General features: G+C 50.2%; 1 protein-coding gene across 6 annotated transcripts in view; it reads right to left on the reverse strand.

The window, feature by feature from the left end:
- The window catches only part of ARID4A (AT-rich interaction domain 4A), a 145,352-nt gene that overhangs the window by 102,599 nt on the left and 21,436 nt on the right, over positions 1–21,317 (reverse strand). For all 6 annotated transcript variants that reach the window (XM_073585683.1, XM_073585690.1, XM_073585695.1 and 3 more), the window contains exons 9-11: positions 20,988–21,067; positions 2,383–2,456; positions 1,954–2,114 (exon numbers count right to left, since the gene is read on the reverse strand). In XM_073585683.1, coding sequence (XP_073441784.1) covers positions 1,954–2,114; positions 2,383–2,456; positions 20,988–21,067 — 315 coding nt within the window. The remainder of the gene's footprint in view (positions 1–1,953; positions 2,115–2,382; positions 2,457–20,987; positions 21,068–21,317) is intronic.

Raw genomic sequence — 21,317 nt, forward strand, 5'->3', positions numbered from 1 at the left:
GCCAAAATATGTCTTCCGGTTGAGGTGCCACCTGCAGGTCAGTGTCTTTCTGCAGGTTTATGAAAATTAATGTTTAAACTGTATTTAGTGATAAAATCGTGAATGTGTGGTTTGTTTGGCTGTTTTCTTGCTGAAAGGAGCAAGTTTACCTTTCAAATGGTGCATCGTGTGTGTGGGGCGAAGTAATCAGCGAAAAAGCAGTGCATGTTTACAAATGTGTTGATAGTGTGCTTTGGAGTACTGTGGTGCCACCTGCAGGTCATTTTTCCTTACTGCAGGTTCATGAAAATTAATGTTTAAACTGTATTTTGTGATCAAATCGTGGATGTGTGGTTTGTTTGGCTATTTTCTTGCTGAAGGGGGCAAGTTTACCTTTCAAATGGTGTATCATCTGTGTGTTGGTGCAGTATGAACGGAGATGCAAAGGAATCACTGAAAAACAGTAATCCACTAACTACATATTGGGATAGGATCTTGGTGCTGGGAATACCCCTTTATATATTTAAAAATAGCCTCCACAAAGCCACTTGCTTCCAGTCATCGGAGCAGTGCAGGGCGCTCACTACACAATGGGTGCACTGTAAACACTAAGTGGAACATTGATTGACAGCCTGCTCCACGTGCGCTCACACACAAGCGCGGTCAATCAAATTGCTGGCGAGTGACTACAGTGCGCTCACAGTATAGCGAGTGGTGACTGTAACCGCTCTCTGCACCGATCAGCATTAGTGAGTGGCTGCAGGGAGGATATAGCTTCATTTTCTCCCTGTATCTGCTGCTCGAGCAAGTCTTTATCTGCAAGTAAATAACATTCCTGGAGGGGACAGGTTCTATTTAATCTTGTGCACTTGCAGCGTTTATTTTTTTTCATGTGAAATTCCGCAGAAATTGGATTTTTGTTGCAAAAATTTTACCTTTTCATTTTAAACGGTTGCCCTACATCTGTAAGAGTTACACCACTGGACTGCCGTGGTGTGTTTTTTTTTTTGTTTAGGAGTTACAAAAATAAATTAAAGCGTTAAAAATATTTAGATGCAGAAGGTTGTGGATTTCAATTTAGTAATTCACGTTTAAAATCTGTAACTAACATGCAACATGTGAACCATGCCTTAGGTGGGCGAGTATGAATGTACTCTGGAGTACTACTGTACATATCACATACTTTGCACTACTCACTAATACTATCGTCTCTGGAATCATGCTAATATAAGGGAAAAGTTAACTAAAATGCAAAACTGTCACATACTGTATGTAAATATACAGAAGAAACGAGATTTGTCTGCACGTTAGAGTCAGCCTCGCTGCAGCCTAAAATGGCTGCTAAAAGGGAAAAATAGCTTCAACTGCACAATAGTAATAGGTAATTGGTAATAGGTAATGGCCTGGCACGGTTCTTCCTCATTACAGAGGGGTCACAAAGCACTCCTGCTGGGGATTCAGCTGCCTCTTCTGACGCGACATGTCGTGATTTCCAACGTCATTCTGATGGACAGCCATCTCCCCCAGTTAGGCAGCGATGATCCGGCTGTCAATCAGAATGATGTTGGAAGTCCCACACCGTCGACAGAGCGGAGTGGTAAGGAAGCCTCTGCTCTGTGGACATGACATCAGCAGAGGCTTCTACACTCCCAGCAGGAGCGGTCACAGACAGCTCTGTGCCGGGGAAGAAGGGGACCGGGCACAACAGGCAGGTAAGTTGCAATTGTCTGCCTGTTAGTACTTAGGTACCGGTACATTTTTTTTGTTTTTTTCGTAAAGTCCCAGATATACCTTTTAAGTGTGAGGCTTTATATGGAAATGTTCTGTGTTTTAACTCCATTTGTAGACATATTGAAAAAAATGTCAGGTTTGCACTGCAGACAGAAGAGCCAAAGCACATCAGACAAAAATCTAGAGTATAATGTGTAGATTTATGGCACCGTATAACAGACCAGCCAGTGACAGGCCACTCACCTCCACATCTTCATCTTCTGCTTTGTGCCTCTCGCCGTCGCTAGCCTCTGCGTCCCCGTCTTCTTCATCGCTGCTGGAAGACTCCAATATTTCACTTATGTCCATTTTCCAATTGCAGGGTATTGTCCGGCACGTGAAAAAAGTTATGGCTTCCGTTATACCTGGATGGAGAGATAAAAAAAAAGAAAAGTTCTCATCATAATGCAAGACGTCCCCAAGACGTCCACTTTCCTTCCACAAAATCAGAACATAATCTGCACCATCAATATATACTAATAACCTGGGCACATATACAGTAACTTACTACAGTGAGTACAATGTAGATAGGAGAACTTCTACAACCATCGCTCAGATCAATACTATGTGCAGTAACAGAAAAGACCACCTCCCTGCTTGTGGAAAGAATTCAGTCAAGATGGGCACAATTACCTGGCTCGGCAGGGCTCTCCAATTTTAGTGCATTCATGTCAAGCTCCTCAATATCTTTCCTTGCTACTGAAATGCTAAATAAAAAAGGAAAAAGAAAATAGACGATTAGAAAATAAACACAAAAAAAAAAAACACAAAACAACACACATTGCCACATTTCTGTGATGGAGCGATTATAATAGCCTCTGACCACATCGGTGTTACAGAATCGACCACAACGGAGAGTCAGGTTTATGGGCACAATGGACCCAGGCGACAGTCAAGATTCGGCCACAGTGTCCATTGTGAGAAAAATTAGCCATTTAACATAATCTGCAAAGACGACTCCGATCAAAACCTCGGAGGCAGAGGTGGACTCTTTATCTGCTAGCAACATGCCACCACTTTATAGGCTGGAAACACCCTATAAATCGGGGCAACTTGCAGATACGAAAGACCATAAAGCAAAACGAAAAAGTATAAGAGGTTGGACACTAAGATCTTTTTCACAAATGTGCTGGAAATGGCATTATACTGATACATTATTATTAACAGACCAGCTCTGATGCTCGGCCCCTTGTTTAGTATAGTCTTCTTGGCAGACTCCTCAGTATTATGGTCCTAAATATAGCGGCTGATGGAGGGGCATTTGATCGAATAAGTGCATCAGTGGCCTGCACTGAAAAACGTGACAAGCAGCTTTCTCGTGAACAATAGTTTTACTTGTCAGGTGTAGAGATGGGCCGACACCTGGGTGTTCGGGTTCGGCTGAACAGTTACAAAAAGTTTGGGTACCAAAACAGTGCCCGGACCCAAACTCGAACCCAGACCCCATTCACTTCAATGGGAAGCCCGAACATCCAGTGTTTGCCACGCTGTCATGCACCACTGATCAGACAGGTGCGGGTCCCATGCTGTCAAAACACAGAGTGAACGTGTAGCTGTGATCGAAAGTATAAACGTTTACCTCCGGTCACTGGTTTCAGCTGATGGAACTACTGCTCCCATCAGCCGCTGCCTGCTGCCACTAATAACAGTGAGAACAGGAGTGGCTTATGGGAGTATTCATCAGCTGCCACCTGCGCTGGGGCTGCAATTCTCAGATGTCAGCAAGGCTGGTTATCACGAATAGAGGGGTCCCCCACGTCATATTTTTTAATTATTTAAATAATTGAAAAAATGATGTGGGCCCTCCCCATTTTTGACAACCAGCCAAGCTAAAGCAGACAGCTGGTATTCTCAGGCTTGTAAGGGGCCATGAATATTGCCCCCCAGACTAAAAATAGCAGATTGCATCCACACAGAAAAGGCACGTTTATTAGATGCGCCAATTCTGACGCTTTGCCCAGCAGCGATGGTAAGTGGGGTTTAGATTTGTGGGGTTGATGTCACCCGATAATACAAAGGTGACATCAAGTCCACAGATTAGTAATGGGGAGGAGTCTATAAGACACCTATTCATTGCTAAACCTATAGTTATATGGTAAATAAAGACACAGCCAGAATAAAGTGTTTTATTTGAAATAAAACAAAAACAGTTATTCTCACCTATCGCCTAATTCCACTGAATACCTTGTCTCCTGTAATAAAACAAAAACAAACAATATCCCTTACCTGTCCGACGTTCTGTCCCACGCCATAATCCAGGCCTGGGGGATAAACAGTTTTCAACCTGGACGGTGCCAAGATGTGACCGTCCATGCTGAGAACCACTGGTGAATGAGCTGCTGTGAGCGCAGCCTCAATAACTAGTGGGCTTGATGTCACCAGACAAGACAAAGGTGACAACAACTGCACCGCTACAGGGCAAGTGGGAAGTGTCGGGCAAAGCGCCAGAAGGCTGTTATTTTTAGGATAGAGGGTCAATATCCAAGTCCCCTTACCAGCCTGAGAATACCAGCCCCCAGCTGTCTGCTTTAGCAAGGCTGATTGTTTCTTTGTTTATATATTTATTTAAAATAATTAAAAAAATATGGTGTGGGGATCCCTCTATTCTTGACAGCCAGCATTGCTGAAGCTGAGAGCTGGGGGTTGCAGCCCCTAACTGTGAGCTTTGCCTAGCTGGTTATCAAAAATATGGACGAAACCAAGCTTTTTTTAAATTATTTATTTGCAGCGCAGGAGCTGGCTGATGAATACTCCCATCAGCTGCTCCTTTTCTATTATTAGCGGCAGCAGGCATCGGCTGATGGGAGCAGAAGTCCCATAAGCCGGCACCAATGACCGGACGTAAACTTTATACCTCCGATGACAGCTGTGGACTCATGCTGTCATTTGACAGCATGGAAACCATGGCTGTCTGACCGGCGGTAATGATTTTACCGCCGATCAGAAGCAGTGTTTGCCACGCTGCCATGCACATAGCAGTGCTACAAACACACGGTGTTCGAGGGTAGAACAAGAACAGTAACACGGACTTCCTGGTGAAGTTTGTGTTTGGTGTCTTTGCCAGGAGCTTCTGATGGAAATCCTGAGTAACATGTCCCTCCATCAGCTGCCACGTTTAGAACTAGTTCGCTGCGCATTTCCAGAATATGGGTGAAAATGGTCTTAACCCCCTTCATGCCGCAGCACATTTTCATTTTTGTGTTTCTGTTTTTCCCTTCCCCTTCTTCCCAGAGCCATAACTTTTTTATTTTTCCGTCAATATGGCCATGTGAGGGCTTGTTCTTTGCGAGACTAGTTGTACTTTTGAACGACATCATTGGTTTTACCATATCATGTACTCGAAAACGGGAAAAAAATTCCAAGTGCTGTGAAATTGCAAAAAAAAAAAAAAAAAAAGAAAAACAGGATTTTTGGGTTGCTTACCGTAAAATCTGTTTCTCGGAGCCTTCATTGGGGGACACAGAGACCTTGGGTGTATGCTGCTGCCACTAGGAGGCTGACACTATGCACAAAAAAAGATAGCTCCTCCTCCGCAGTGTACACCCCACCGACCGGCAGAGAATTCCTCAGTGAGAAAGCAGTAGGAGAAATAACAGAATAGGTTGACAACATAAACAACTCAACTGTAACCATTCAACCAAAGTAAGAACAGGAGCTGTAAAACATGGGAGGGTGCTGTGTCCCCCAATGAAGGCTCCGAGAAACAGATTTTACGGTAAGCAACCCAAAAATCCTGTTTTCTCGTTCACCTTATTGGGGGACACAGAGACCTTGGGACGTCCCAAAGCAGTCCCTGGGGTGGGAAACAAACTTCCATCAGGCCAGCGGACTCACCACCGCGGCCTGCAGAATCCGTCTACCTAGGCTGGCGTCCGCCGAAGCGTAGGTGTGGACTCTGTAGAATTTCACAAACGTGTGAACCGATGACCATGTTGCAGCTTTGCAAAGCTGCAGTGCGGAAGCTCTGTGGCGCACCGCCCAGGAGGCACCCACTGCTCGAGTAGAGTGGGCCCTGATACCCGGAGGGGCTCCGCAACGCTTAACACGGTAGGCTTCCAGGATAGCCGATCTGATCCAGCGAGCAATGGTGGCTTTTGACGCCGGGTGACCTTTCCGCGCTCCATCAGGGATAATGAAAAGAGACTGTCTTTCGCAAGGAAGTCGTCCTAGACAGATAGACTCTTACCGCCCTAACCAGGTCCAGCTTGTTCAAGGACCGCTCTCGGGGATGAGTTGGATTCGGACAAAAGGACGGGAGCACGATATCCTCGTTGAGGTGAAACGAGGACACCACCTTCGGAAGGAACGAGGGCGGAGGCCGCAGAACTACCTTATCCTGGTGGAGAACCAGAAAGGGAGAGCGGCACGAAAGAGCTGCCAATTCCGACACGCGCCGGACGGAGGTGATGGCCACCAGAAAGGCTACCTTCCAAGAAAGGAGAGAAAGGGAAATATCCCTGAGGGGTTCAAAGGGCGGACCTTGCAGAACCTCAAGAACCAGATTAAGATCCCATGGATCCACGGGCGCCCGGTACGGCGGGACCGTGTGAGCCACGCCCTGAAGAAAGGTCTTAACCTGAGGACGGGAAGCCAACGTTTTCTGAAACAGAATGGACAGTGCCGAAACTTGACCCTTCAGGGAACTGAGGGCAAGCCCCGCATCCAATCCTGCCTGAAGAAACGCTAGGACTGAAGGGAGCGAAAAGGACATGGGCGCGACGTCATTGGTCTCACACCAAGTGAAATAGGCCTTCCAAGTACGGTAGTAAATCTTGGAAGATGATGGCTTTCTGGCTCGGATCATGGTCTGAATTACGTGGTCGGAAAATCCTGCTCGTTTCAGAACCTCGGTCTCAACAGCCACGCCGTTAAATTGAGCGGCCGAGAATTGGGGTGGCAAATCGGACCCTGAGACAGCAGATCTGTTCTGTCTGGAAGCTTCCAGGGGGCGTCCGCGAGAAGGTTGACAATGTCCGCGAACCAAGACCTTCTGGGCCAATTCGGGGCGATGAGAATGACCGGAAGTCCTTCTGCCTTGATCTTCTTCAACAGCTTGGGAAGAAGAGGCAGAGGAGGGAACAGGTAGGGAAGTTCGAACTGGGACCAAGGAACGGCCAGGGCGTCGGCGCCCACTGCCAGAGGGTCCCGAGACCTGGACACGAATTGTGGGACTTTCCTGTTGAGGCGAGATGCCATGAGGTCTACATCCGGGGTTCCCCACCGAAGGCAGAGCAGATGAAACACTTCCGGATGTAGGGACCATTCTCCCGCCGCGAGACCCTCGCGGCTGAGAAAATCGGCGGCCCAGTTGTCTACGCCGGGAATGTGAACCACGGAAATTGTCGGGACGGAAATCTCCGCCCAACGAAGAATCTTGGACACCTCCGCCAGGGCTGAAACACTCCGTGTTCCCCCTTGGCGGTTGACATATGCCACCGCTGTGGCGTTGTCTGTCTGAATCCGTACCGGCAGTCCCTTGAGGAGCCTTTCCCAGTGGACCAGAGCAAGATGGATCGCTCGAATCTCCAGAACGTTGATCGGTAGCGCTGATTCCCGATCCGACCATCGACCCTGAACAGTGTGTTTGCGGAACACAGCACCCCAACCGAGGAGACTGGCATCTGTGGTTACTATCTGCCAGTGAATGGGAAGGAAGGATCGACCCGATAGAATGAGAGGTGACGACAACCACCAGTTGAGAGACCGCTTGATCCGGTAAGAAAGATGGACAGGGCGATCCAGGGACCGAGGCGACCTGTTCCATTTCGACAGAATGGCCTGCTGGAGAGGCCTGGCGTGAAATTGGGCAAAGGGAACTGCCTCTATCGCCGCGACCATCTTTCCCAGGACCCTCATGGCTGTACGGAGGGATGGGAATCGCGAGGTCTGCAGCGATCGTACTTCCTGCTGCAGAGAGACAATCTTTTCTTGTGGGAGAAAGACCCTTGACCGACGAGTGTCGAACAGAAGACCTAGAAAGACCAGGCGTTGGGTAGGAACCAGACAGGACTTTTTCCTGTTGACGATCCACCCGAAATTGGAAAGAGTGTCCAGGACGATTGACAAACTTTGGTGAGCCTGTTGGAATGAGGGAGCCTTGATCAGAATATCGTCTAGGTACGGGAAAAGAACGAGGCCTCTGACTCTCAACAAAGCCATCAACGCAGCCATGATCTTCGTGAAGACTCTGGGAGCGGTGGCAAGACCGAAGGGCAGTGCGACAAACTGGTAGTGGTGCTGTCGAATCGCAAAGCGCAGGAACTTCTGATGTCCGGAGAAAATTGGAACATGTAAATAGGCATCTTGGATGTCTATTGAGCACATGAATTCCTGCTCCTCCATGGAGGCGATGACCGAGCGAAGCGACTCCATGCGGAAGTGGCGAAGGCGGACCCTCTTGTTGAGCAGCTTGAGATCCAAGATGGGTCTTTTTTCGGCACTACAAACAGGTTCGAGTAGAACCCCGTGAAGCGCTCCGATTCGGGAACGGGCACAATCACCCCGGAACTGAGGAGAGCGGCGATAGCTGTAGAGAACCCCGGGATCAAGGCTGGATCCTTTGGAGGCCGGGATTCGAAGAAACGATCCCGTGGGAGAGAGACGAACTCTATCTTTTATCCTGAGGATACGACCTCCCTGACCCAGGCGTCCTCCACGGCGGCCAGCCAAACGTCCCTGAAGGAAAGAAGTCGACCTCCCAATTGGAAAGGCCCTTCGTGTGCCCGATGATAGTCATGTTGAAGTAGACCGTCCAGATCTAGATCTGGACGGTCTGCCCTGGGAGGAGTGGGGTCGCCAGGAAGGAGTGGGTCTGAAGGAAACTTTCCTTCTCTCCTGGAGAGCCTGCGGCCTCTGTTGGCTGGAGGAGTTGTCCGCCGTATTGAAACGGCGGAAAGTCCGAAAGGGTCGAAACTGACGCCTTAGTGGGGGTCTGCGAGGCTTGGACTGAGGGAGGAGTGAACTCGTGCCTCCGGTGGCGTCCTTAATAATCTGGTCCAATTGGGACCCAAAGAGGCGCACCCCCTGAAAAGGCAGGTTAGTGAGGGACTTTTTAGAAGACAAGTCCGCTTGCCATGCCTTTAGCCAAAGTGTACGTCGAATTGCAATAACGTTGCTTGACGCCTGAACTGCACAGGATGCAGCATCCAAGGAAGCGGAGAGAAGATAGTCCCCAGCATGGGAGATCTGATTGGCGAGATTGGCCAAATGCTCCGGTTGCGCCTTATCTAAGATGCCCTGCCGAAGGTCGTCTGCCCACGTGGCTATGGTCTTTGCTGTCCAGGATGAAGCAAAGATTGGACACACCGCCGCTGAAGCCGCTTCAAAGGCAGACTTCGCCAGGGATTCTATAATCCTGTCATTAGAGTCCTTTAGGGACGCCACGCCTGAAAGCGGGAGAACCGTGTTATTGGATAGCCTGGACACGGGCGGATCGACCGAGGGAGAGGCCGACCAGTTGTCCGTGAGCTCCTTAGCAAATGGGTAGAGTATGCCGAGACGTTTTCCTCTTTGAAAGCGTCTGGTCGGATCCTCTCTTTCCTTGGTAAAAATTTTCCCAAACTGGGAATGGAAAGGAAAAACCCTGGAGGGAGTTTCTGCCCGTCTGAACGAAACCTCCTGATCTGAGGATTTCGCAGGGGAGTCAGCAATATCGAAGGTATGATGGATCGCAGCAATGAGGTCCTGCACTGTGACCTTCATGCTTGCATCCTGGTCTGAATTCAGCTCTAAAATCCCCTCAGATGACCTGTCCGAAAGCGCTTCCCCTGACTCGGGAGAGGAGGCCCGAGCGGGAGACTGGTGAGAAGGGCTATGCGGTGAGATGGGACTAGGAGAGGATTCCGGCTGGGAATCTTGCCTGGGTCTTTTGCGACTACCGCTGGCTGATTCAGATGGAACAATTTGGGACCTGCTTGGCCCTGCTGAAGAGTCCAGGGGCAACTTATCAAGAACGGCCACCAGGGACTGAGACACCCTGGTGAGGTCTGCCACTGATTGAGATAGCGAGGAGGCCCAGCCAGGCTCCTGGACGGCGTCAGGCTGAATTGGATTGCTACAATCCAGGCAGAGGGGAGTGGACTGGCCTGAGGGAAGTTTGCGATTGCACGAAGAACATGCAAAGTACTTGACTAAAGTGCAGGGGGGGGCGGTAGAGCGGGTACGATCAGACTTAGACATAGTGAAAAGCTGAGGTAATGCCGGAAGGTTGGGGGACAGAGGGCGGAGAAGGGTCAGTCTTCAGTGCAGAGCTACTCACGGTCCGGTGTCCCCAGAAGCGATGCTCTGCGACCTGTCAGTGGATGCAGGTCAGAGCGAAATCCGGCCGACAGACCTCCTGAAAAAACCAGCTGGAGAAGATGCTGTCCAGTGAGGAGCTGGTGCCCGGCTAACAGGCTGGGAAAATGGCGCCGTCCTGAGAAAAAGCGCGCCTTAGGAGAGGAGGGAGGGCGGAGCACCTCGCAGGGTTAAAATTCACCACCCTCTAGCCAATAGCAGGCTGGGCATGTGAAGGACAGGCGGTGGGAGGGCCTGGGAAGAGCGGGGGAGAAGCCCGCTTAGAAGAAAGGGGCGGGGGCGTGGCCGCGACGCAGCGGTAGGCCCGAACTGAAGCCGGGGCCTAAATTAGTTGCGGCGGCCGCCTGTCAGCAGGGGGTCGGCGCGGAGGTCCGAAAAAGTGGGACGCCGCAGTCGCAAGTCGCTCACAATGGGAAAAAACCCTCTGCTCCCTGTACCCAGAAAGGGGGGAGGGAAGGGGGGGATGCCAAGCAACATTGAGCTGCCTATAGCCTTGTGGCGACTGCGAGCGACCGCAGCGCCTACCCCTGTGACCATTGAAGAGGTGACCGTCGGGAATGGGCAGCAGGTAAATAAATATGAAGCCGGGGCCTAATACTCACCTATCCACGATCCGTTACCTGTCTGAAGAAGTCTTGCGTCTCATCCAACCGACAGGCTCTGGTAGGCGAGTGGGAGGGAGACTGGCGACAAGGACCCCTGGAGTCGCTGGCACGTCTTGGTGTCGGCGTCCGTCTGGCTGGTCCTGCCGCGGAGAACTGCAAGGATACGGGGTGGCAGTACACGCCGTACTTGCAGACTCCATGTGGGAGTACAGATGTGACTTTTCACTCTGTATCCCTCCGTAGAACCTGAAAAGGAAAGACGCACGACGAGGTAGATATGGGTCTAATAAAAGACCCGTGTCCACCTCCTACTGACACTAAGCTAAACTGAGGAATTCTCTGCCGGTCGGTGGGGTGTACACTGCGGAGGAGCTATCTTTTTTTGTGCATAGTGTCAGCCTCCTAGTGGCAGCAGCATACACCCAAGGTCTCTGTGTCCCCCAATAAGGCGAACGAGAAAGTGCAAATGCACAACTGTTTTGTTGTTTTTTATATTTTTTACTGTGTTCACCTAATGCTAAAACTGACCCGCCATTATGATTCTTCAGGCCATTACGAGTTCGTAGTCACCAAACACGTCTAGGTTCTTTTTTATTTAAGTGGTGACAAAAAGATAATCCAAAGTTTGTTAAAAACTAAAAAAAATTGTGAAAATTTTCCGATTCCCGTAGCGTCTCCATTTTTTTGTGATCTTGGGTTGGGCGAGGGCTTATTTTTTGGGTACCGAGCTGCTGAAATTTTTAATGATACCATTTTGGTGTTGATACAATCTTTTGATCGCCCGTTATTGCATTTTAATGTAATGTTACAGAAACCAAAAAAAAAGTAATTCTGGCGTTTTGACTTTTTTTTCGCTATGCCGTTAACCGATCAGATTGATTCTTTTTATATCTTGATAGAGAGGACCTTTCTGAATGCAGCGATACCAAATTTGTTTGTTTGTTTTTTTTTTATTATTTTATTGTGAATGGGGCGAATGGGGGGTGATCTGAACATAAAGGCCCCGTCACACATAGCGATCTCGCTAGCGAGATCGCTGCTGAGTCACAAGTTTTGTGACACAAAAGCGATCTCACCAGCAAGATCGCTGTGTGTGACAGCAATCAGCGACCGCCCCCCCCCCTGTCGGTATCGCTGATCTCTCTGGGAAACCTCTGGACTTTTCTTTGGTCGCTGGTCTCCCGCTAGCCAGCACGCATCGCTGCATGTGACAGGCGGGAGACCAGCGATCTGCTGGTAACTAAGGTACACATCGGGTATCCAAGGGACGTTCGTCCCTTAGAAACCCGATGTGTACGTTAGTTACCAGCGCGCCGATGCAGGGAGCTGGTAACTAACGTACACATCGGGTATCTAAGGGCCGCACGTCCCTTAGAAACCTGATCTGTACGTTAGTTACCAGCTCCCTGCATCAGCGCGCTGGTAACTAACGTACACAGCGATGCCGCGCGCTCGGCGTCGCTGTGAACGCTGGTGAAGCTGTCTGTGTGACAGCTCACCAGCGATCATGTAGCAATTCACCAGCGATCCTGACACGTTGATATCGTTGTCGGGATAACTGGTGAGTCGCTATGTGTGACGGGGCCCTTATTTTAAAAACTTTTTTTTTTTTTTTAACTTTTTGCATGCTTCAATAGTCTCCATAGGAGACTAGATGCTGTAGTTGTCCGATCGGCTCTGCTGCATACAGGCAATGATCAGATCGCTTTTGAGTAGCAAAATTGCTCACTTGTTATGAGCGCAGACAGCTGGGCGGCGCTCATAGCAATCCTACAATGACAACCAGGGTGTCTGCTGCAGACCACGGGTTGTCATGTCAACCCATCGGCAACCCGCGGTCATGTGACATGGGCACCAATGGGCGGGATTAGTGACAAGCTTCCAGCACAATCACATTAAATGCCGCTGTCAGAGATTGACAGCGGCACTTAACAGCCACCGGTGGATCGCGCTTCCACTCACAGCTGTTAGGGGCACATGTCAGCTGACATGTGACAGGAAAGATGTGGGCCCAGCGCCGGAGCCCACATCCGAGGGAGAGGCACGACACGTTGTGAAGGCTTTAAAACAGGATTTTTTGGGTTGCTTACCGTAAAATCTGTTTCTCGGAGCCTTCATTGGGGGACACAGAGACCATGGGTGTATGCTGCTGCCACTAGGAGGCTGACACTATGCACAAAAAAAGGTTAGCTCCTCCTCCGCAGTGTACACCCCACCGACCGGCTGGAAGTTCCTCAGTTAGTGAGAAAGCAGTAGGAGAAGTTACAGAATAGATTGAAAGCAGAACAAACAACTCAACTGTAACAAACCGACAAACATAAGAACAGGAGTTGTAGAACATGGGAGGGTGCTGTGTCCCCCAATGAAGGCTCCGAGAAACAGATTTTACGGTAAGCAACCCAAAAAATCCTGTTTTCTCGTTCGCCTTATTGGGGGACACAGAGACCATGGGACGTCCCAAAGCAGTCCCTGGGGTGGGAAACAAACTTCCATCAGGCCAGTCGACTCGCCACCGCAGCCTGCAGAATCCTTCTACATAGGCTGGCGTCCGCCGAAGCGTAGGTGTGGACCCTGTAGAATTTCACAAAGGTGTGAACCGATGACCACGTTGCAGCATTGCAAAGCTGCAGCGCGGAAGCTCTGTGGCGCACCGCCCAGGAGGCACCCACCGCCCGGGTAGAGTGCGCTCTGATCCCTGGAGGGGCCACTCGATGCTTGACCCGGTATGCCTCCAAAATTGCCGATCTGATCCAGCGCGCAATAGTGGCCTTTGAGGCTGGGTGATGAATAGAGAGTCTGACTTCCACAAGGAAGTCGTCCGGGCTAGATAGACTCTCAATGCCCTGACTAGGTCCAGCTTGTCCAAAGACCGCTCCCGAGGGTGAGCTGGGCTCGGGCAGAAGGATGGCAGAACAATGTCCTCATTGAGGTGAAACGAAGATACCACCTTCGGAAGAAAAGAGGGCGGAGGCCGCAGAACTACCTTGTCCTGATGAAGGACCAAAAAAGGAGAGCGGCAAGAAAGTACCGCTAATTCCGACACGCGCCGGATGGAGGTAATGGCCACCAGAAAGGCCACTTTCCAAGAAAGGAGGGAAAGGGAAACGTCCCTGAGAGGTTCAAAAGGAGGACCCTGCAGAACCTGAAGAACCAAATTAAGATCCCAAGGATCCACGGGAGCTCGGTACGGAGGAACCGTGTGAGCCACACCCTGGAGGAAGGTTTTGACCTGGGGCCGGGAGGCCAGCGTTTTCTGAAATAAAATGGACAGTGCCGAAACTTGACCCTTCAAGGAACTGAGAGCAAGCCCCGCATCCAGCCCTGCCTGAAGAAACGCTAGAATAGAAGGGAGCGAAAAAACCAAGGGCGCGATGTCATTGGCCTCACACCAGGAGAAATAGGCTTTCCAAGTACGGTAATAGATCTTCGAAGAAGAAGGCTTTCTGGCGCGGATCATGGTATGAATTACCCGATCAGAGATTCCTGCCCGTCTCAAAACCTCGGTCTCAACAGCCACGCCGTTAAATTGAGCGACCGAGAATTGGGGTGGCAAATCGGGCCTTGAGACAGCAGATCTGCCCGTCGGGAAGCTTCCAGGGGGCGTCCGCGAGAAGGTTGACAATGTCTGCGAATCAAGACCTTCTGGGCCAATTCGGGGCGATGAGGATGACTGGAATCCCCTCTGCTTTGATTTTCTTCAACAACTTGGGAAGAAGAGGCAGAGGAGGGAACAGGTAGGGGAGCACGAACTGTGACCAAGGGACGGCCAGAGCGTCGGCGCCCACTGCCAGAGGGTCCCGAGACCTGGACACGAATTGTGGTACTTTCCTGTTGAGGCGAGATGCCATGAGGTCTACATCCGGGGTTCCCCACCGACGGCAGAGCAGATGAAACACCTCCGGATGTAGGGACCATTACCCTGCCGCGAGACCCTCGCGGCTGAGGAAATCGGCGGCCCAGTTGTCCACGCCGGGAATGTGAACCGCGGAAATCGTTGGAACAAAGGTCTCTGCCCATTGAAGAATTCTGGACACTTCCGCCAGGGCTGAGACACTCTGTGTCCCCCCTTGGCGGTTGATATATGCCACCGCTGTGGCATTGTCTGTCTGAATCCTGACAGGCAGGCCCTTGAGGCGCCTTTCCCAGTGGACGAGAGCTAGATGGATCTCCCGTATCTCTAGGACATTGATCTGCAGAGCTGATTCCTGAGTCGACCATCGACCCTGAACAGTGTGATTGCGGAACACTGCACCCCAGCCGATGAGGCTGGCGTCCGTAGAGACAATCTGCCAGTGAACGGGAAAAGACCGCCCCAAGAGAATGAGGGGAGACGTCAACCACCAGTTGAGAGACCGCCTGATGCGGCAGGAAAGGCGAACCGGACGATCCAGAGACAGAGCCGACCTGTTCCACCTGGACAAAATGGCCTGCTGGAGTGGCCTGGCGTGAAATTGGGCAAAGGGAACTGCCTCTATCGCCGCCACCATCTTCCCCAGGACCCTCATGGCTGACCTGAGGGATGGAAATCGTGTGATCTGTAATGATCGCACGCCCTTCTGCAGGGAAAGAATCTTGTCTTGTGGGAGAAATACCCTTGACCGACGAGTGTCGAACAGAAGGCCCAGAAACACAAGGCGTTGAATAGGGACCAGACAGGACTTTTCCCGGTTGACGATCCACCAAAAAACTGGACAGTGTGTCTAGAACGATCGCCACACTTAGGCGGGCCTGTTGAAAGGAGGGGGCCTTGATCAGGATATCGTCGAGGTACGGAAAAAGAACGAGACCTCTGATCCTCAACAAGGCCATCAACGCCGCCATAATCTTCGTGAAGACTCTGGGAGCGGTGGCGAGCCAGAAAGGAAGCGCGACGAACTGGTAATGTTCGTGAAGAATCGCAAACCGCAGGAACTTCTGATGTCCGGGAAATATGGGCACAAGTAGATAGGCATCTTGGATGTCTATGGAACCCATGAATTCCTGCTCCTCCATGGAAGCAATTACCGAGCGAACTGACTCCATCCGGAAGTGGCGAAGGCGAACTCTCTTGTTGAGTAACTTGAGATCCAAGATGGGTCGAACTGTCCCGTCCTTTTTCGGCACCACAAACAGGTTTGAATAAAACCCTGTGAAGCATTCCGATTCGGGAACGGGCACAATCACCCCGGAACTGAGAAGAGAGGCGATGGCCGAACCGAACCCCGGGACCAAGGCCGGATCCCTCGGCGGACGGGATTGTAAGAAACGATCCCGTGGAAGAGAAATTAACTCTATTTTGTATCCTGTTGATACAACCTCTCTGACCCAAGCGTCCTCTACTGAGGCGAGCCAGACGTCGCTGAAGAAGAGAAGTAGACCTCTCTATTGGAAGGGACCCACGGGAGACCGATGGTAGTCATGCGGACGTAGACCGTCCAGATCTAGATCTGGACGGTCTTCCCTGGGAAGAGTGGGACCGCCAGGACGGAGTGGGCCTGAAGGAAACCTTCTTTCTTTCCTGACGTGCCTGTGGCCTTTGCTGGTTGGAAGGGTTTTCCGCCGTATTGAAACGGCGGAAAGTCTGACAGGGACGAAACTGACGCCTTGGAGGAGGTCTGCGAGGCTTGGAGGGGAGAAGAGAACTCGTACCTCCGGTAGCGTCCTTAATAATCTGATCCAATTGTGATCCGAAGAGACGCACTCCCTGAAAAGGCAGATTAGTCAGAGACTTTTTAGAGGACAAGTCCGCCTGCCAGGCCTTGAGCCAAATTGTACGTCAGATTGCCACGATGTTACTTGACGCCTGAACTGCGCAAGATGCGGCATCCAAGGAGGCAGAAAGTAGATAATCCCCCGCATGGGAAATCTGATTGGCGAGATCGGCCAAATGCTCTGGTCGTGCCTTATCCAGAATGCCCTGCCGAAGGTCATCTGCCCAAGTGGATATGGCCTTTGCTGCCCAAGAAGAAACAAATACCGCTGCTGATGCCGCTTCGAAGGCAGATTTTGCTAGAGATTCTATGATCCTATCATTAGAATCTTTTAGCGACGCCACACCTGACAGCGGAAGGACCGTATTATTAGAAAGTCTGGACACGGGAGGGTCCACCGAGGGAGAAGCGGCCCAGTTGTCCGTGAGCTCTTTAGCAAACGGGTACAGCACGCCGAGACGCTTTCCTCCTTGAAAGCGTCTGGTCGGATCTTCTCTCTCCTTTGTAAAAATCTTTCCAAACTCAGAATGGAAGGGAAACACCCTGGATGGTGTTTCCGCCCGTCTGGACGAAACCTCCTGATCTGAGGATTTCGCAGGGGCATCAGCGATGTCAAAGGTATGGTGAATCGCGGCAATGAGGTTTTGCACCGTAACCTTCATGTTCGCATCCTGGTCCGAATCCAGCTCTAAGACCCCTTCCGATTCCGAAAGCGCTTCGCCTGACTCGGGGGAGGAGGCCCGAGAGGGAGACTGCTGGGGACTATGGGGTGAGGTAGGACGAGGGGAGGACTCCGCCTGGAGGTCCTGCCTGGGCCTCTTGCGACTGCCGCTGGCTGGCTCAGATGGGACGTCCTGAGACGTGCTGGGTCCCGCCGAAGCTCCCAAGGGCAACTTGTCCAGAACGGCTACTAGGGACTGAGACACCTTGATGAGGTCTGCCACTGACTGTGATTGAGAGGAGGCCCAACCCGGCATGGGGGGCTCACTCGCCCCTGGGGCTATGGATGGCTCCTGAGCGGCGTCGGGCTGGACGCAGAGCGGGTACGATCAGACTTAGCGTTGGACATAGTGAAAAGAGAGGCAGTGCCGGCTGGTTGGGGACAGAAGGCATAGAAGGGTGTCAGTCTGCAGGTGCAGAGCTACTCACGGTCCGGTGTCCCCAAGGGCGACGCTCTCTGATCTGGCTGCAGGATGAGGCCAGGCCAATCCGGCTGAAAAAAGGCCCGGCGACCGAAATCCGTCAGGGAATGAGGTCCGGCTGGCAGGCTGAGAAGATGGCGACCACCAGGGAAAGGGCGCGCTGCCAGAGGGAGAAGGGCGGAGCTCGCCGCAGAGATCCCCTTAGCACCGCCCGCTGTCCAATAGCAGGCTGGTGTGAGGCAAGGGGGCTGGGAAGGCCTAGGACGGGCGGGAGAGAAGCCCGCTTAGAAGAAAGGGGCAGGGGGCGTGGCCGTGACGCAGCGGTAGGCCCGAGATGAAGCCGGGGCCTAAATTAATAGCGCCGGCCGCCTGTCAGCAGGGGGTCGGCGCGGAAGATGCGCCGCAACACCGGGCCGCAACCCCGGGCCGCGTCCCTGCTTCCCACAGCCCGACCCCTGTATACCCCTGCCGGGATGAAGAAGAAACGGGGGGGGCGCAGAACAAGGCCCGAAAGAAAAGGGGCCTTCATGGATGCGGCGACCGTGGGGAGAAGCGGGCGCACAGGCCCTACCGTGGTCCCTTGGCGACCGCCTTAGGATGAAAATGCCGGGGGACCGCTAGATCGCATACTCACCCAGGCCGGGGGCCACAATAAAGGTACCTGCGAATCCCACGCTGTCTGTCGTCTTTATGGAATCCACGCCTCGTCCAACCGTCAGGCTCTGGTAGGCGAGATGGTGGGAGGCGGGGGGCAAGGACCGTCCGTATAGCTGGCACGCACCTGTGCGAGGCTCCTGGTCCTGCCGCGGAGACCTATGAGGATACGGGGTGGCAGTACACGCCGTACTCATAGTCTCTTTGTGGGAGTACGGATGTGACTGTTCACTCCGTATCCCTCCGAAACCTGTAAAGGAACGACGCACGACGAGGTAGATAGGGGTCTAATAAAAGACCCGTGTCCACCTCCTACTGACACTAAGCTAAACTGGGGAACTTCCTGCCGGTCGGTGGGGTGTACACTGCGGAGGAGGAGCTAACTTTTTTTGTGCATAGTGTCAGCCTCCTAGTGGCAGCAGCATACACCCATGGTCTCTGTGTCCCCCAATAAGGCGAACGAGAAAAGGGGTATTATTACATGGTCTCTTGAGCAGCTCCGAAGTGCTTTTCCAGTCTCCTTAGTTCAGTGGTCCCCAACCTTTCTGACCTTGAGAGCCACATTTAGCTTAGAGAGAGGGTCGCAGCAAGCCACATTCAGCACTGAGAGAGGGGCGCGAGCCACATCCAGCTCCCATCCCCTTCAAAGTAGTGTCAAACAAAGCCCCCATTACAGGTATAATGATAACCAAAGCTTTTCCACAGAAATCACTACAAAGAAGTGGAGATCCAGGGGTTCCCACAACCCCCCCATTCAGTATTCTCCCATCAAGGACTCCCAACACACTGTCACATCCAGCTGTGAGCACCTCCTCTAACAGGTAGTACCATACCTAAATCATATCTAAACCCCTAAGACCAGTATATGTGCATCCAGATCTGCTCTTCTGTGCAGGGCTACTCACAAAATTCACCATTTTGATATGTGCTCTTTATACCCGTTTGCTAGACCTGGACCTAATGCACCAAGCTGGCAGACAGTTGCGAGCCACAATTCATGGGATTGGGAGCTGAAAGACATGCAGGCGAGGGGACTTGAACATATTATCTGAGCACCCTGAAGACACTCGTGTTATCCAAGCACGTTTGCTCTTCACTAGTTACAAGTTAACAAAAATAATAAATGTACCTGTACCTATTCTAAATTTTGTGATTGGGTTTCATTACAAGTTTTGCACCATTTAGCTTTTACAGGCTTCTTTGTTTCTCTACAAATTCAACTTTCATGCAGCCATAAACCAGCTAAGAGGAGCTCAGAAGACAGATAAGCGTTATATAGTACCCTTCAGACTGTCATAGCGCGTTCACTGATGGATACTCAGTTAACTCTTTCTGCAGCCAGTAACAGATATAGCTTCTGTGTTGCACTAGATGAAAACTGATGCAACATTTTTAAACTTTAATTACATGCATGTAATAAAAAAAATGTAAAATAAAATAAAAAAATCCACAAAAGTGTAAAACCCCTTTAAAGTGGTCAAAGTCTTGTCACAATGTAATGTCTGGTTTCCTCAATGAGATTGTGTTGTGGTCATTTTATCATGAGTTCACTGTAGCCCTCGCGTTAGATTACGGATGAAGAAGCGTGCCCGCTGTACATCAGTAACCCAATCTGGCCACAAGGTGGCACTATTCTTCTTAATATAGCTTTAGGTCACAGCAAGGTTTTACTGAAAAATGAGATTGCCGCCCAAAAGTGTAAAAAATATTTCATAGTTGCACCCACGATTGAGCAAAAAATAAGATGCCAATTTGCACTTTCATTTTTTTTCTTACTATTTTTCCAAGAGCCATGAATAATTTTTTTTTCCCCCCGTCGACGTAAATGTACGAGGGCTTGTTTTTGTGCGGGACGAGTTGCAGTTTTTAATTACACCATAGAATGTACAGGAAAACAGTATAAAACATTTTTAAAAAAGTGAAACTGCAAAAAAAAAACAAAGTAATTCCGCATTCAAAAATTACCCGCATTAATGATTCTCCAGGCCACCACGATTACAGCGATACCAAACCTTCCAGATTTTTTTTTTTAAATTATTATTGTAGTGGTGAATAAAAAAACAGAATCTGTATTATAGAAAAATATATCAAAGTTAATTTTGTCGCTTTTTTCTGCGACATGTAACTTTTGGATTTTTTTTTGTCCATGGAGCTGATTTTTTGAGCCCTTAGCTGACTGTTATTGATACCATTTTGGTGCATATTTGTCCTTTATTGATTGCTTTTTATTGCATTTCTTAGGGGAGAGGTATTACAGAAAATGGCAATCCAGGCATTCCAATTCTTTACATCTATATACATTTTCTAACATTTCTTTTATTTTAATTTTTTAATTGCCAATTGTAGACTTTTTATTTTGGTTGCTGATCGTGAATACAGGGGGCGGTCATCATACTGGGGCTGCTGCTTATAGTATTTAGAGACATGCAAACAGCAGCCACACAGACAACAAAAGTCTGGAGATGTTCATTGACTTATCAGAGCGTTTTCTAGGCAAGATCCTGGCAGAAGAGGGAGGAGGTGAGCTGTGCCATCACCCTGTTGTGAATGTTGGATTCTGTGCTGTATAGAGATGTGTTCACCTGTCTGTGATGATAATGAGACTGCTGAAAAGTGTCTGTACAGAGCAGAAAGTGTCAGTTTAGTAAAAGGCACACCTTAAACATGCTAAATATAAAACCTTATTTCATGCAATAGGTCATGTATCATTCCCTTTAAAGAGACCCTGACCTCTCTAAACACGGGCAGTAAACGGCTCTGCACGTGCCAGCCATGATGACCGCGGTATTGAGGAGGGATTTTGGTCAGACTCAAACCTTGACTTTCTATATAGAAACGTTACTACTACTTACAATTTCCCATCCACAAAGGATCGCACCAAGCACTGGTCTTTCTTCACCGACGTATCATCGCTGCAACTCGGAGAAACAACCTAAAGCAAGAGAAGGGAACAGCAGGACGTGAATGCGACACCATTTATAAAACAAAAGGGTACACGTAACTAAAAGATTGCGTTTGTGACAACTCTGGTTGGTGTAATGGTGGCCAGGCTTGTAGTCAGAGAGAACTGTAAAGGCTATTCACAATTTAATAAACTGCGGAAATTAGATATAAAAGCAAGTTTGCAATTTACTTTCTTTTCGTACCTGCTGTCATTCTCCGGTTGTGACAGCTTTTATCTT

Source organism: Dendrobates tinctorius, unplaced genomic scaffold (genome assembly GCF_039654945.1).
Source record: "Dendrobates tinctorius isolate UK_male_01 unplaced genomic scaffold, ASM3965494v1 ptg000010l, whole genome shotgun sequence".
NCBI classification, from domain to species: Eukaryota; Metazoa; Chordata; class Amphibia; order Anura; family Dendrobatidae; genus Dendrobates; species Dendrobates tinctorius.